Here is a 14,484-nt window from a genome sequence, read left to right as displayed (position 1 = left end):
GATGATCAGACAGGACATGTGGAACAAATTACATTTCTTAACATATGATGGAGGTCCCTGGGTCACTGGTTTGTCACGGCACAGGTCCCTGGGCAAGACAAGGTTGAAGACTTCTGATCTAGGGTGGTTTACACGGTGAAGTGGTCCCCCGCATTGGCCAATACTAGCCACATGGTGGCGACAGTGAATCGCTTTTTCCCCTGTGGTGATGTGCATGACTGCCATTGTTGATTTTGAAGGTGGTATGGGATGGATGTGATGGATGTGACCTTCCCTGTTGAATGGCATACAATCACTTTTTTATCACGCCCAAGCTATTTCACAACCTTTTATTAAATCCATGCAGAAAATCAAAGCTTTTAAATCCACGCAGAAAATCAAAGCTTTCAATGGACATCACATTAAACATTTCATATGAAACGTATTGCCTGATGAGACCTGTGTTACTTAACCGACCCTACATGATACATCGATATATGAAATTGATAGTATAGGATAGGAAAGTGTTTTTCTCCCCTCTCTCTCTCTCTCTCACACACACGCACGTGCACACACACCGACAACCCATGCTGTTATTTTGTACGACTCCATTGTGCGTAGGCTTGGCAGTATACTGAATACATTACTGTAAATAACGCAGTTACCATTAACAGAGACCTGACATCATCTATGATAACAAGAGGACAAAGGCCCCACCTCTCATCCTTGTACCTCTCAAGTTGGGAAGGAATCTCAATATACCCTTCTGAGGCTTACATAACACTTCTAACACCCCCCCCCCCCCCCCCCCCCCCAGCTAACAGGTACTGTAGGAAACTGGGTTGATGGTTGGTGTCATTATTCTAAACATCAGAGAAACCCATAAAGTATTTCCTGTTTCTCTTCTCCAGAGGAAATGTATTTTCTCCACAAATAATTTTTTTAACACTGAAAATCTAAAAATGAATGAAATTGGGTTATAGTCCGGTTGAAATGGCTAGTAATGATGATTAAGTATTGATTGAAACAGAGCTACACCATGAATTTCATGTTGTAACTTTGCCTAATAGCTAAAGAGCACTATTCTACTTTCTGGCAGACAATGGACCAAGAGAAGTAAATCTGTTCAGAAGTAAAAACTTTTATTTTGTCCCCCCCAAAAATCCTATTTCAAAAGGTATTACTTAATACATCTCAGGAATTACAACAATAATAAAATGGTTAATTGCAAAATTACATAATATTTATATATTTAATATCCAAAATACATTGCATATATGAAGTAACAGTTCCCTTTTATTGAACATTACTATTTATGAGAGGTGGGCGTAAAGGGTACATTTTTGATGATTACCTTCATGTTAAATTGAACAAATTCTGTTTAGTTCAAACCACTAAACCAATGGAGCTTCAAGAGATGCTTCCTGTGAATATTAGGGGTGTCTGCACTCATTTGTATAATATACCTGGCCATTTTAAAGGCACAGACAAAAGCTGCCAATTTCTGGGTGGTTGGCTTAATGGTATGAGACATGGAAAGTGTTGTTGGCCTATTTTAGAATTAAAAGCAACCATAATCATGGTATATACAGAATAACAGATTGACTATAAGTATAGGATTATGATTCAAGCAGGCATTTGTGGTATTTGATAATAACTAGAACAAATCTTGTGTTCACTAATTTAAAAAATGTAAAAAATAAAAAAGGTAAAAATGTATTGCCCAAATGTACAGATATAAAACGTTTAAAAATGTTGAACATACTACATATCAGTAACGGACTTTTAAAAAATTGCATTTTTGACCGAGGTCAACTCGTATTAATTCTCTTGACTTTTTAAAACTGTGTCACATATGAAAATAACTCTGCATAATTTATACAGTAAGTTGCTTTAATGCCTAGTTGACCGATTTTCACAAAACAATAAAAAATATGTCTGACAAACGCACAGCGTTCGCGAATCTGAGGATTTCTCTGTTTTCATCCTTTCTTACTTTACTGGTTTTGTTCTTTATTTAGTAAACCATTTATTTTCAAGAAGTACTGAGACAAAAGTCCAGATTCAGCTGTTTAAATACACTTGTTTCTTTCATACAACAAACTTTAACCATCTGAAAATGCGCGTTTTAAAATGGCAGTGCTGTATGAATGCACAGAGACAGTTAGGTGAGGGTTGACATGACACAACATAGTGCTGTGGTAAGTCACTCTGTGTCGACACTTGACTGGCCTGGACAGAAGAGGGAGAGACCACCGTGAGACACGTAGCTCTTCTAGAAACAACTGTGATTGTCAAATTGATGATGTGTTCCATGGACCAGAGGGCATTCACATTAATAATGACTTATATCCTGGAATGGAAAGAACCAATGGCTGAAGAGGACAAACATAGTTACTGTAACAACAGTTAACTGGTGTGTGGCCCCCTGAAAACATAGCTACAGTGCTTCACATCCAACTCTGGTCTCCAACTCGCCTACTTCCAGTTTGGAGGATAAGTTAAGTGTGAATCAATGGCATATTCCAGTTGCCAATATTTCATTTTCATTCAGTGCTGAGAAGTCCTTTTCTTTGGAGCCCTACCTCCACAGTTCTAGATGAACACAGTTCCATACATAAAGAGTTGCAGACGGACTGACAAACTGATAACAGAACATCAGGCAGACAGACATGATGTGGATCTGAGACCCCAGAGACGGAAACGAGGAACAAGGCAGGAGTTTCACTGTATGAGAAAAATGTAAATTGAGTCCCATAGAGAATGGGTCCATGTCTGTGATCAGGCACATAGTAGGTATGAGAGCCTCTATGGTCTCTTGATAAGGCTGCGTCTGTGTGGGTAACCGTGTCCAGATTTTGGGGGCACTCTGAACTGGCCCATGGGTGCAGCTTTCAGGGGACAGAAAGGCAGAAAAAACACAGACGCACTGTTACGCACATCAACAAAAGAAAACAAACATGGAAACAGTATTGTCTTGTAAATAAGTAGTATTCCATTTGGATCACAGCATCCAGTTTTTTTTTATACTTCATTTAGCGTCCTTCATTTTGCAAGTTAAGAGCAGACTTTGGGTGGAGGCGGAGAATCCCCCTTTCTCTCGGTCTTAGTTTAATTTCCTTGCGAGAGTGCAGGTCAGCCCTGGTGTGGTTCGTTTTGGGGAGAGGAGGGGAGGTTGGGGGAAGATGTCACGATGCAGTGGGGTTTAGTAGTAACTGCCCAGGTGGGAGGGCACGTGGGAGTTAGGGTGGCGGGGGACGCTGTGGTTGGGGTAGATGCCCCCTGGGGAGCTCCAGTATGGAGCGGTGGGTCCAAAGAAGTTAGAAGAGGTGACGGGCATGGAGGGAGGGTGTGGGGACACGAAGTTGACCTTCTGCTGGTGGGCATGGTAGGAGGGCACGTATGCCAGGTCCGAGGGGTATTTGTACATGGAGGACTCGGTGGGGTGGGGCTGCAGGGCCTGGGCGATGCCGTGGAAGTCAAACTTGTAGGCGTAGCGCTTGCCGTGCACCTTGGTCATGATGTTCTTGTCGTAGTAGTAGCGCAAGGCGCGGCTCAGTTTGTCGTAGTTCATGTTGGGCTTGCTCTTCCTCTCGCCCCAGCGCCTCGCCACCTCGTCAGGGTCAGTCATCTTGAACTCTCCGTTGGTGCCCTCCCAGGTGATGCAGCCGGCATTGGCGCTGTCTGACAGGAGCTCCAGCAGGAACTGCCACAGCTGGATCTGTCCTGAACCTGACCAGGACACACACAGGTCAAATCAACAGCTGTTCTATAACTGAACACCTAACAGCCAGTTGATCAAAGACCCATAACTCATTATGTACTTCCTGAATACTGCAATAAAGTAGAATTCCAACAATTCTCAGCAGATAAAAATGTCAATATTAAAGAGCAATACACAGGGGACATAATGAAGCAATGTATGTTGGGAAATGTAGTTTACATTGAATATATGATTGGTCTCATTCATTCTCTCGTACCTACCTGGGTTGGCCAGTCGACTGCTGGTGGGCCCCAGGATCTGGTAAGGATCTGTGGAGAGAGAGAGAGGTCTGTTAGTCTGCATCTATTAGGTTGACACTCATCCCAATGAGATGGGTGTAACCCACTGTCTTAGGTGGAGTGCACACACATGATGGAAGGAATGAGCAGGGTGAAATACATTACCTGGCTGAGGTCTGGGCTGTTCAGTGGACTTGGACACGTTCTGTGTGACCACCGGCGAGCCTGAAGAGGGAGGGGTTGGGAGGGGAAAGAAACAGGAGGAAAGAAAGCCAGTTGGGCGGTCATGGATAAACCACGGTACACATCTTAATGGCACGTCAGCCCCGTTCCAAAGAAAACAGGGCAGTAACTGGTGGCTAGGGTAAGTGCTTAAAGTTCCCAGAATTCAGGGTTTGACGACTGAGGATTTAATCATTGCGTGCTTGGGTTGAGAGTGGGCTCTCACAAATTGCTCTATGAAACTTTGAGCTTTGGGGCGGAAGGTAGCCTAGTGGTTAGAGTATTGGGCCTGTAACCGAAAGGTTGGTGGATCAAATCCCCTTGGTCAAAATCTGTCGTTCTGCACCTGAACAAGGCAGTTAACCCAGGCCGTCATTGTTAATAAGAATTTGTTCTTAACTGACTTGCCTAGTTAAATAAAGGTTAAAAAAAGAATATGATGGGTAGGACCATATATGAATTCCTTGTGTGGTTAGTCTTTCTGCGACTCAGTAAAGTAAAGAGTATGTTCACCTTTTCCATTGTGCATGTTGTTCGACCATCCAGTCCGCCGTACAGCATCATATGATGGGTCTGAGAAGCAGAGAGAGAGAGAGAGAGATTTGTCAATTTACTGCACTTCCTAACATTTAATATTGGAGTATTTCATTTATTTCTCCTATAGACGGGTTGGCTGACATCGTCACGAAAATGATGCATAAGCATCGATGAGGCAGAAGGCCGTGTGGTGTTATGATTCTGAACCGTCAGATAGCTAGCAACAATTACAAGAAGATGCCATGTATTTATGTTTCCAATAAACATTGGAGGTGAAAATAGTTTACATGTTGTCAAAAATCTAAACCAACCCCTGACTGTTTTGCCCCATAGTTGTGCACACATCGGTTTTGTTGCTAAACAACCAGCAGCCTATACACGAGTGGGAAATAAACTGATTCTAACTCGACGACAGGAACCCTCCACCTCATCTCATAATATACACTAGTCCTGAATTAAAAGGGGTAGTGGCTCTTTTCGATATGTGGCTGTGTATGTTCTTGACTGTGCTCTCTGCCTCCCCATCTGCAAGCAAACCCATCTCAGGAACACAACTTGGCTTTATACGAGCAACGAGATTGTCACAGAAAAAAGGCAGGGAAATGATGCCAAGAGCCGGCTATAAAAAGGTTTGCCTGCCTATCCAAGCCTGTCCGAGAAACCATGTGCAGCAGGATATCTGGCCCAGGTAATGTGGGTTTATCTGGCATACAACTATGTCTCAAAACTAGAGGAACCAACAAGATGTCTTCGATAAAAGGACCGTTTCATGAGCAGGTTGCACCATGGTGACCACAAACAGGAGGGGAACATACACACATACAGACACACAAACAGGAGGGGAACATACACACATATAGGAGGGGAACTTACACACATACAGACACACAAACAGGAGGAGAACATACACACATACAGACACACAAACAGGAGGGGAACATACACACATACAGACACACAACAGACAGATAGACATCCTAGAAATGGATGATTGTAAAATGCTGCAAAAGTAACTGAGTTGGAAAGAATTGCCCCACGTTTGCGTGGTTCACAACTGACTGAATGTGGTCTGGGAAGCTGGATTGATACCAGATGTAATCAGTCTCCTTGACATGTGCAGATATAAAAAAGGATGTATATTTTCTCCATCAAGGCATCAAAAGCAGTACTGCACATTCTAAATTGAAAGTAGAATCAATTTAATCTTCATTTGACTGGCAATGACTGTAGCACCCCTGACAGTTAGCTTTGTTACCGGCTAAGACTGTACCACATGCAGAGAGTCACTAGACAAGAGGACATAGCCAGTGAAGCAAGACACACACCTAACCAACGTAATGTCCTACTAATATGACATATAGCTGATATAATGTCCTACTAATGTTACATATAACTGATATAATGTACTACTAATGTTAAATATAGCTGATATAATGTACTACTAATGTTACATATAGCTGATATAATGTCCTACTAATGTTACATATAACTGATATAATGTACTACTAATGTTAAATATACCTGATATAATGTACTACTAATGTTACATATAGCTGATATAATGTATTACTAATGTTACATATAACTGATATAATGTACTACTAATGTTACATATAGCTGATATAATGTACTACTAATGTTACATATAACTGATATAATGTACTACTAATATGACATATAGCTGATATAATGTACTACTAATGTTACATATAACTGATATAATGTACTACTAATATGACATATAGCTGATATAATGTACTACTAATGTTACATATAGCTGATATAATGTACTACTAATATGACATATAGCTGATATAATGATATAGCTGATATAATGTCCTACTAATATGACATATAGCTGATATAATGTACTACTAAAGTTACATATAGCTGATATAATGTCCTACTAATGTTACATATAGCTGATATAATGTACTACTAATATTAAATATAGCTGATATAATGTCCTACTAATATGACATATAGCTGATATAATGATATAGCTGATATAATGTACTACTAATGTTACATATAACTGATATAATGTACTACTAATATGACATATAGCTGATATAATGATATAGCTGATATAATGTACTACTAATGTTACATATAACTGATATAATGTACTACTAATGTTACATATAGCTGATATAATGTACTACTAATGTTACATATAGCTGATATAATGTCCTACTAATATTAAACATAGCTGATATAATGTACTACTAATGTTACATATAACTGATATAATGTACTACTAATGTTACATATAACTGATATAATGCCCTACTAATATGACATATAGCTGATATAATGTACTACTAATGTTACATATAGCTGATATAATGTCCTACTAATGTTACATATAGCTGATATAATGTACTGCTAATGTTACATATAGCTGATATAATGTCCTACTAATGTTACATATAGCTGATATAATGTACTACTAATATGACATATAGCTGATATAATGTACTACTAATGTTAAATATAGCTGATATAATGTCCTACTAATATGACATATAGCTGATATAATGTACTACTAATGTTACATATAGCTGATATAATGTCCTACTAATATTAAACATAGCTGATATAATGTACTACTAATGTTACATATAACTGATATAATGTACTACTAATGTTACATTTAACTGATATAATGCCCTACTAATATGACATATAGCTGATATAATGCCCTACTAATATGACATATAGCTGATATAATGTACTACTAATATGACATATAACTGATATAATGTCCTACTAATGTGGCTCCCTCTGACTCATCTAGAACTGGTTGAGATCCATGTCATGACCTCTCTAAACATTATCCAACACTGCCCTCTTTTGGTCAGAAGCATGCTGCTCTTATATAACAAACATTTGGAAATGCAGACCTTCCACTGGTTTACTTCAACCAACATTGAATAAATCAAAATGCACGTTCACTTTAGTGTTGAGTACTTCTCCACCACAAACTTGATTCAAAGCAGTAATAGAAAAAAACACTCTGGCTTTCTAAAAGGCAATATAACTAGAAAGTGTTTTATTGTCTCTCATAAATTATAAATTTACAATGAAAATTGGAAAACATTTCGCATTCAATCACATCTCGGAACACTTTCACAGGATGTTATTTAAACGTATTGCCTTGTACTCATGTGTGTTTGTGCTTTATAAAAGTATTGGATGAAATACCACAGTGTGCCATCGCAGCAGCAAGATGTGTGACCTGTTGCCACAAGAAAAGGGCAACCAGTGAAGAACAAACAACATGTAAATACAACCCATATTTATGTTCATTTATTTTCCCTTTTGTAATTTAACTATTTGCACATCATATGACATTTGTAATGTCTTTGTTCTTTTGGAACCTTTCTGTGTGTAATGTTTACTGTTAATTTTTATTGTTTATTTCACTTTAGTTTATTATCTAGTTCACTTGCTTTGGCAATGTTAACACATGTTTCCCATGCCAATAAAGCCCTTAATTGAATTGAGAGAGAGAGAAAATAACAGTCGGGGTCTCAGCAGAGGCGGTCAGGTCCATGCTGCAGTGGGCTTGTGGGATAGTCTAGGAGCAACGACTGGAGGAGAGTCCTAAGAGAGTTGTGTTTCCTGCCTGCCTCGCCTGCAGACAACCTCTCTTTGTTTTACTGCCCCCCCCCCCTCCTCCCCCCCTGTGAAAAAAAACATACAGGGGCTACCTCCTTCCAACAGAAGTGTCACAAACAGAAGGGGGTGAGAGAGAGAGAGAGAGAGAGAGAGAGAGAGAGGGAGAGCGAGAGAGAGAGAGAGAACCAAGAGACCCAGGCAGACGAAACACAACATTGGAATGTGAAAAGAAAACAATGGCGTTGTATCCCGCTACTGTCTGATAAAGAGTGGAGGATGTGATTGGATAGACTATGCTCGGCTCCACTACGTAGCCTTTTGACATGAGAGAGGGTCACATGCCTGCAATATCCTCATATTAAGGGTTCACCGCTATAGACAGTGGGGAAGTTCCTATACCTGATTCGATTAGGGTCTGAGTCAGACCAGAGGGGCAGGGGTGGACATGAGACGTAAGTGGGACACCATTCAGCAGAGGAGATGAGAGGAGAGATGAGGAGCCAAGAGGAAGAGAGGAGAGGTGGGGAGAGGAGAGGGGGCAGCCAGGCAGACAGACAGGGAAGGACGACCAGAGTCCAGATGAGCACAGCAGGTCAGGAACACAGTCAGCCATGCAAACTCAACAGACACCCCAGAAGTATGGCACGTTGGAGTCCCTCTCCCTCTTTTTCCAGGCTCTCTCTGAGTGGAGCCAGTTTCCACTCTGGGCTGGGGTGTGGTGCAACGCTCACTCGTCCTGGGAGACTTGCAGACCAGCTATTCAAAACAAGGGCTGAGAACCAGCGAGAGAGAAGTCTAGTCATGGACCACTTTTAACCCACAGTCTCAGCCAAAGACACAAACTCAGACAGAGCATGGCTCTTTATACTGTATACAGGTGCTTTATTGAAAGCCAGCTGTGTGAGAAAAGGAAATAGATATTTGAGGAAGAGGCAGATGCCAATCTTTAGCTTACACAATGGACATACAATGGAATAGAGTACTGTATGTATACCTGGCTATACTGTACAAACAATGTAAATCAGCAGTCCTCCACTTGGGAGGCCATAGAGGGAAAGATAAAAGACAAAGAATAGCCCATCAATCTCTAAAGCTTCCCTCTCTGTGAACACTGAGGAGCCATGTGGTAAATCACTGAATCTCCAAACTATCTCCCTGTACCCTTTAGCTCAACACACATGCAAGCAAGCACATGAACACACACACTTTTCATGGCTGCTGCATTCCATGTTTTATTTGCTAACTATTCATAATCTAGCTTTTTACATCAGACAGTCTGGAAAAGATTTGGAGGTCTCCTGCTGAATAATGGTGCTTACTATACCCTGAGAGAGCTGAGATGGTATGTGACCCTTTTCTACAGGCAATATGACTGTGAACATCTGGCGATAGAAAGTTGATAAACGTCTCAAAGCTGGCATTTCTTGAAGCAAAAGGAGCACTGTTACTATGGTAGCCCATAATAGAAATCACTTCTGTGTGTTGGGGAAATGGTGTTGAGGGGAGTTCACCTGCTGGGTCTGCCATTCAGAATACCAGCCACTGAAAACCAGGAAGGATCGGGCAGAGGTGACACTGCAGAATCTTATTGAGCATGTCTATTGTTTTTTGTCTATGTCTATTGTCTAAAACTCCCAAAATAAAATCATTTTTAGAAAGAAATTCTTATCGAGCATGCCCATTGGCCTGATGGTATTAACCAGGGTGAGAAAAGTGTAGCTCAGCGGTGAAATAGAACAGTGTAGCTCAGCGGTGGACTAGAGGGAATAGAACAGTGTAGCTTAGCAGTGGACTAGAGGGAACAGAACAGTGTAGCTCAGCGGTGGACTAGAGGGAATAGAACAGTGTAGCTCAGCGGTGGACTAGAGGGAACAGAACAGTGTAGCTCAGCGGTGGACTAGAGGGAATAGAACAGTGTAGCTCAGCGGTGGAATAGAACAGTGTAGCTCAGCGGTGGACTAGAGGGAACAGAACAGTGTAGCTCAGCGGTGGACTAGAGGGAATAGAACAGTGTAGCTCAGCGGTGGACTAGAGGGAATAGAACAGTGTAGCTCAGCGGTGGAATAGAACAGTGTAGCTCAGCGGTGGACTAGAGGGAACAGAACAGTGTAGCTCAGCGGTGGACTAGAGGGAATAGAACAGTGTAGCTCAGCAGTGGAATAGAACAGAGTAGCTCAGCAGTGGAACAGAACACTGTAGCTCAGTGGTGGAATAGCACAGTGTAGCTCAGCAGTGGAACAGAACACTGTAGCTCAGTGGTGGAATAGAACAGTGTAGCTCAGCAGTGGAACAGAACACTGTAGCTCAGTGGTGGAATAGAACAGTGTAGATCAGCGGTGGACTAGAGGGAATAGAACAGTAGCTCAGCGGTGGACTAGAGAGAACAGAACAGTGTAGCACAGCGGCGGACGGGAGGGAATAGAACAGTGTAGCTCAGCGGTGGACTAGAGGGAATAGAACAGTGTAGCTCAGCGGTGGACTAGAGGGAATAGAAGAGTGTAGCTTAGCGGTGGACTAGAGGGAACAGAACAGTGTAGCTCAGCGGTGGACTAGAGAGAACAGAACAGTGTAGCACAGTGGTGGACTAGAGGGAATAGAACAGTAGCTCAGCGGTGGACTAGAGAGAACAGAACAGTGTAGCACAGTGGTGGACTAGAGGGAATAGAACAGTGTAGCTCAGCAGTGGACTAGAGGGAACAGAACAGTGTAGCTCAGCGGTGGACTAGAGAGAATAGAACAGTGTAGCTCAGCGGTGGACTAGAGGGAACAGAACAGTGTAGCTCAGCAGTGGACTAGAGGGAATAGAACAGTGTAGCTCAGCGGTGGAATAGAACAGTGTAGCTCAGCGGTGGACTAGAGGGAACAGAACAGTGTAGCTCAGCGGTGGACTAGAGGGAATAGAACAGTGTAGCTCAGCGGTGGACTAGAGGGAACAGAACAGTGTAGCTCAGCGGTGGACTAGAGGGAATAGAACAGTGTAGCTCAGTGGTGGACTAGAGGGAATAGAAGAGTGTAGCTTAGCGGTGGACTAGAGGGAACAGAACAGTGTAGCTCAGCAGTGGACTAGAGGGAATAGAACAGTGTAGCTTAGCGGTGGACTAGAGGGAACAGAACAGTGTAGCTCAGCGGTTGACTAGAGAGAATAGAACAGTGTAGCTCAGCGGGGGACTAGAGGGAACAGAACAGTGTAGCTCAGCGGTGGACTAGAGGGAACAGAACAGTGTAGCTCAGCAGTGGACTAGAGGGAACAGAACAGTGTTGCTCAGCAGTGGACTAGAGGGAACAGAACAGTGTATCTCAGTGGTAGACTAGAGGGAACAGAACAGTGTAGCTCAGCAGTGGACTAGAGGGAACAGAACAGTGTAGCTCAGCGGTGGAATAGAACAGTGTAGCTCAGCGGTGGACTAGAGGGAATAGAACAGTGTAGCTCAGCGGTGGACTAGAGGGAACAGAACAGTGTAGCTCAGCGGTGGACTAGAGGGAATAGAACAGTGTAGCTCAGTGGTGGACTAGAGGGAATAGAAGAGTGTAGCTTAGCGGTGGACTAGAGGGAACAGAACAGTGTAGCTCAGCGGTGGACTAGAGGGAATAGAACAGTGTAGCTTAGCGGTGGACTAGAGGGAACAGAACAGTGTAGCTCAGCGGTTGACTAGAGAGAATAGAACAGTGTAGCTCAGCGGGGGACTAGAGGGAACAGAACAGTGTAGCTCAGCGGTGGACTAGAGGGAACAGAACAGTGTAGCTCAGCAGTGGACTAGAGGGAACAGAACAGTGTTGCTCAGCAGTGGACTAGAGGGAACAGAACAGTGTATCTCAGTGGTAGACTAGAGGGAACAGAACAGTGTAGCTCAGCAGTGGACTAGAGGGAACAGAACAGTGTAGCTCAGCGGTGGAATAGAACAGTGTAGCTCAGCGGTGGACTAGAGGGAATAGAACAGTGTAGCTCAGCGGTGGACTAGAGGGAACAGAACAGTGTAGCTCAGCGGTGGACTAGAGGGAATAGAACAGTGTAGCTCAGTGGTGGACTAGAGGGAATAGAAGAGTGTAGCTTAGCGGTGGACTAGAGGGAACAGAACAGTGTAGCTCAGCAGTGGACTAGAGGGAATAGAACAGTGTAGCTCAGCAGTGGAATAGAACAGAGTAGCTCAGCAGTGGAACAGAACACTGTAGCTCAGTGGTGGAATAGCACAGTGTAGCTCAGCAGTGGAACAGAACACTGTAGCTCAGTGGTGGAATAGAACAGTGTAGCTCAGCAGTGGAACAGAACACTGTAGCTCAGTGGTGGAATAGAACAGTGTAGATCAGCGGTGGACTAGAGGGAATAGAACAGTAGCTCAGCGGTGGACTAGAGAGAACAGAACAGTGTAGCACAGCGGCGGACGGGAGGGAATAGAACAGTGTAGCTCAGCGGTGGACTAGAGGGAATAGAACAGTGTAGCTCAGCGGTGGACTAGAGGGAATAGAAGAGTGTAGCTTAGCGGTGGACTAGAGGGAACAGAACAGTGTAGCTCAGCGGTGGACTAGAGAGAACAGAACAGTGTAGCACAGTGGTGGACTAGAGGGAATAGAACAGTAGCTCAGCGGTGGACTAGAGAGAACAGAACAGTGTAGCACAGTGGTGGACTAAAGGGAATAGAACAGTGTAGCTCAGCAGTGGACTAGAGGGAACAGAACAGTGTAGCTCAGCGGTGGACTAGAGAGAATAGAACAGTGTAGCTCAGCGGTGGACTAGAGGGAACAGAACAGTGTAGCTCAGCGGTGGACTAGAGGGAATAGAACAGTGTAGCTCAGCGGTGGAATAGAACAGTGTAGCTCAGCTGTGGACTAGAGGGAACAGAACAGTGTAGCTCAGCGGTGGACTAGAGGGAATAGAACAGTGTAGCTCAGCGGTGGACTAGAGGGAACAGAACAGTGTAGCTCAGCGGTGGACTAGAGGGAATAGAACAGTGTAGCTCAGTGGTGGACTAGAGGGAATAGAAGAGTGTAGCTTAGCGGTGGACTAGAGGGAACAGAACAGTGTAGCTCAGCAGTGGACTAGAGGGAATAGAACAGTGTAGCTTAGCGGTGGACTAGAGGGAACAGAACAGTGTAGCTCAGCGGTTGACTAGAGAGAATAGAACAGTGTAGCTCAGCGGGGGACTAGAGGGAACAGAACAGTGTAGCTCAGCGGTGGACTAGAGGGAACAGAACAGTGTAGCTCAGCAGTGGACTAGAGGGAACAGAACAGTGTTGCTCAGCAGTGGACTAGAGGGAACAGAACAGTGTATCTCAGTGGTAGACTAGAGGGAACAGAACAGTGTAGCTCAGCAGTGGACTAGAGGGAACAGAACAGTGTAGCTCAGCGGTGGAATAGAACAGTGTAGCTCAGCGGTGGACTAGAGGGAATAGAACAGTGTAGCTCAGCGGTGGACTAGAGGGAACAGAACAGTGTAGCTCAGCGGTGGACTAGAGGGAATAGAACAGTGTAGCTCAGTGGTGGACTAGAGGGAATAGAAGAGTGTAGCTTAGCGGTGGACTAGAGGGAACAGAACAGTGTAGCTCAGCGGTGGACTAGAGGGAACAGAACAGTGTAGCTCAGCAGTGGACTAGAGGGAACAGAACAGTGTTGCTCAGCAGTGGACTAGAGGGAACAGAACAGTGTATCTCAGTGGTAGACTAGAGGGAACAGAACAGTGTAGCTCAGCAGTGGACTAGAGGGAACAGAACAGTGTAGCTCAGCGGTGGAATAGAACAGTGTAGCTCAGCGGTGGACTAGAGGGAATAGAACAGTGTAGCTCAGCGGTGGACTAGAGGGAACAGAACAGTGTAGCTCAGCGGTGGACTAGAGGGAATAGAACAGTGTAGCTCAGTGGTGGACTAGAGGGAATAGAAGAGTGTAGCTTAGCGGTGGACTAGAGGGAACAGAACAGTGTAGCTCAGCAGTGGACTAGAGGGAATAGAACAGTGTAGCTTAGCGGTGGACTAGAGGGAACAGAACAGTGTAGCTCAGCGGTTGACTAGAGAGAATAGAACAGTGTAGCTCAGCGGGGGACTAGAGGGAACAGAACAGTGTAGCTCAGCGGTGGACTAGAGGGAACAGAACAGTGTAGCTCAGCAGTGGACTAGAGGGAACAGAACAGT

At 43.7% G+C, this 14,484-nt stretch overlaps 1 protein-coding gene across 9 annotated transcripts in view; it reads right to left on the bottom strand.

The window, feature by feature from the left end:
• Window positions 1-1,212: 1,212 nt before the first annotated feature.
• Window positions 1,213-14,484, bottom strand: part of LOC110507857 (Friend leukemia integration 1 transcription factor) — a 38,912-nt gene continuing 25,640 nt past the window's right edge. For 8 of the 9 annotated variants that reach the window (XM_036965052.1, XM_021588229.2, XM_021588228.2 and 5 more), the window contains 4 exons: window positions 4,717-4,776; window positions 4,147-4,206; window positions 3,964-4,011; window positions 1,213-3,711 (listed from right to left, as the gene is read on the bottom strand). In XM_036965052.1, coding sequence (XP_036820947.1) covers window positions 3,185-3,711; window positions 3,964-4,011; window positions 4,147-4,206; window positions 4,717-4,776 — 695 coding nt within the window. In that variant the 3' untranslated portion in view covers window positions 1,213-3,184. The remainder of the gene's footprint in view (window positions 3,712-3,963; window positions 4,012-4,146; window positions 4,207-4,716; window positions 4,777-14,484) is intronic. The other variant, XM_021588231.1, reaches the window with a different exon arrangement.

The sequence above is a fragment of the Oncorhynchus mykiss genome, chromosome 27 (assembly GCF_013265735.2).
Source record: "Oncorhynchus mykiss isolate Arlee chromosome 27, USDA_OmykA_1.1, whole genome shotgun sequence".
Classification (NCBI taxonomy): domain Eukaryota; kingdom Metazoa; phylum Chordata; class Actinopteri; order Salmoniformes; family Salmonidae; genus Oncorhynchus; species Oncorhynchus mykiss.
Note: the sequence above shows the minus strand (reverse complement) of the source record. Positions and strands in the feature narration are given on the sequence as shown.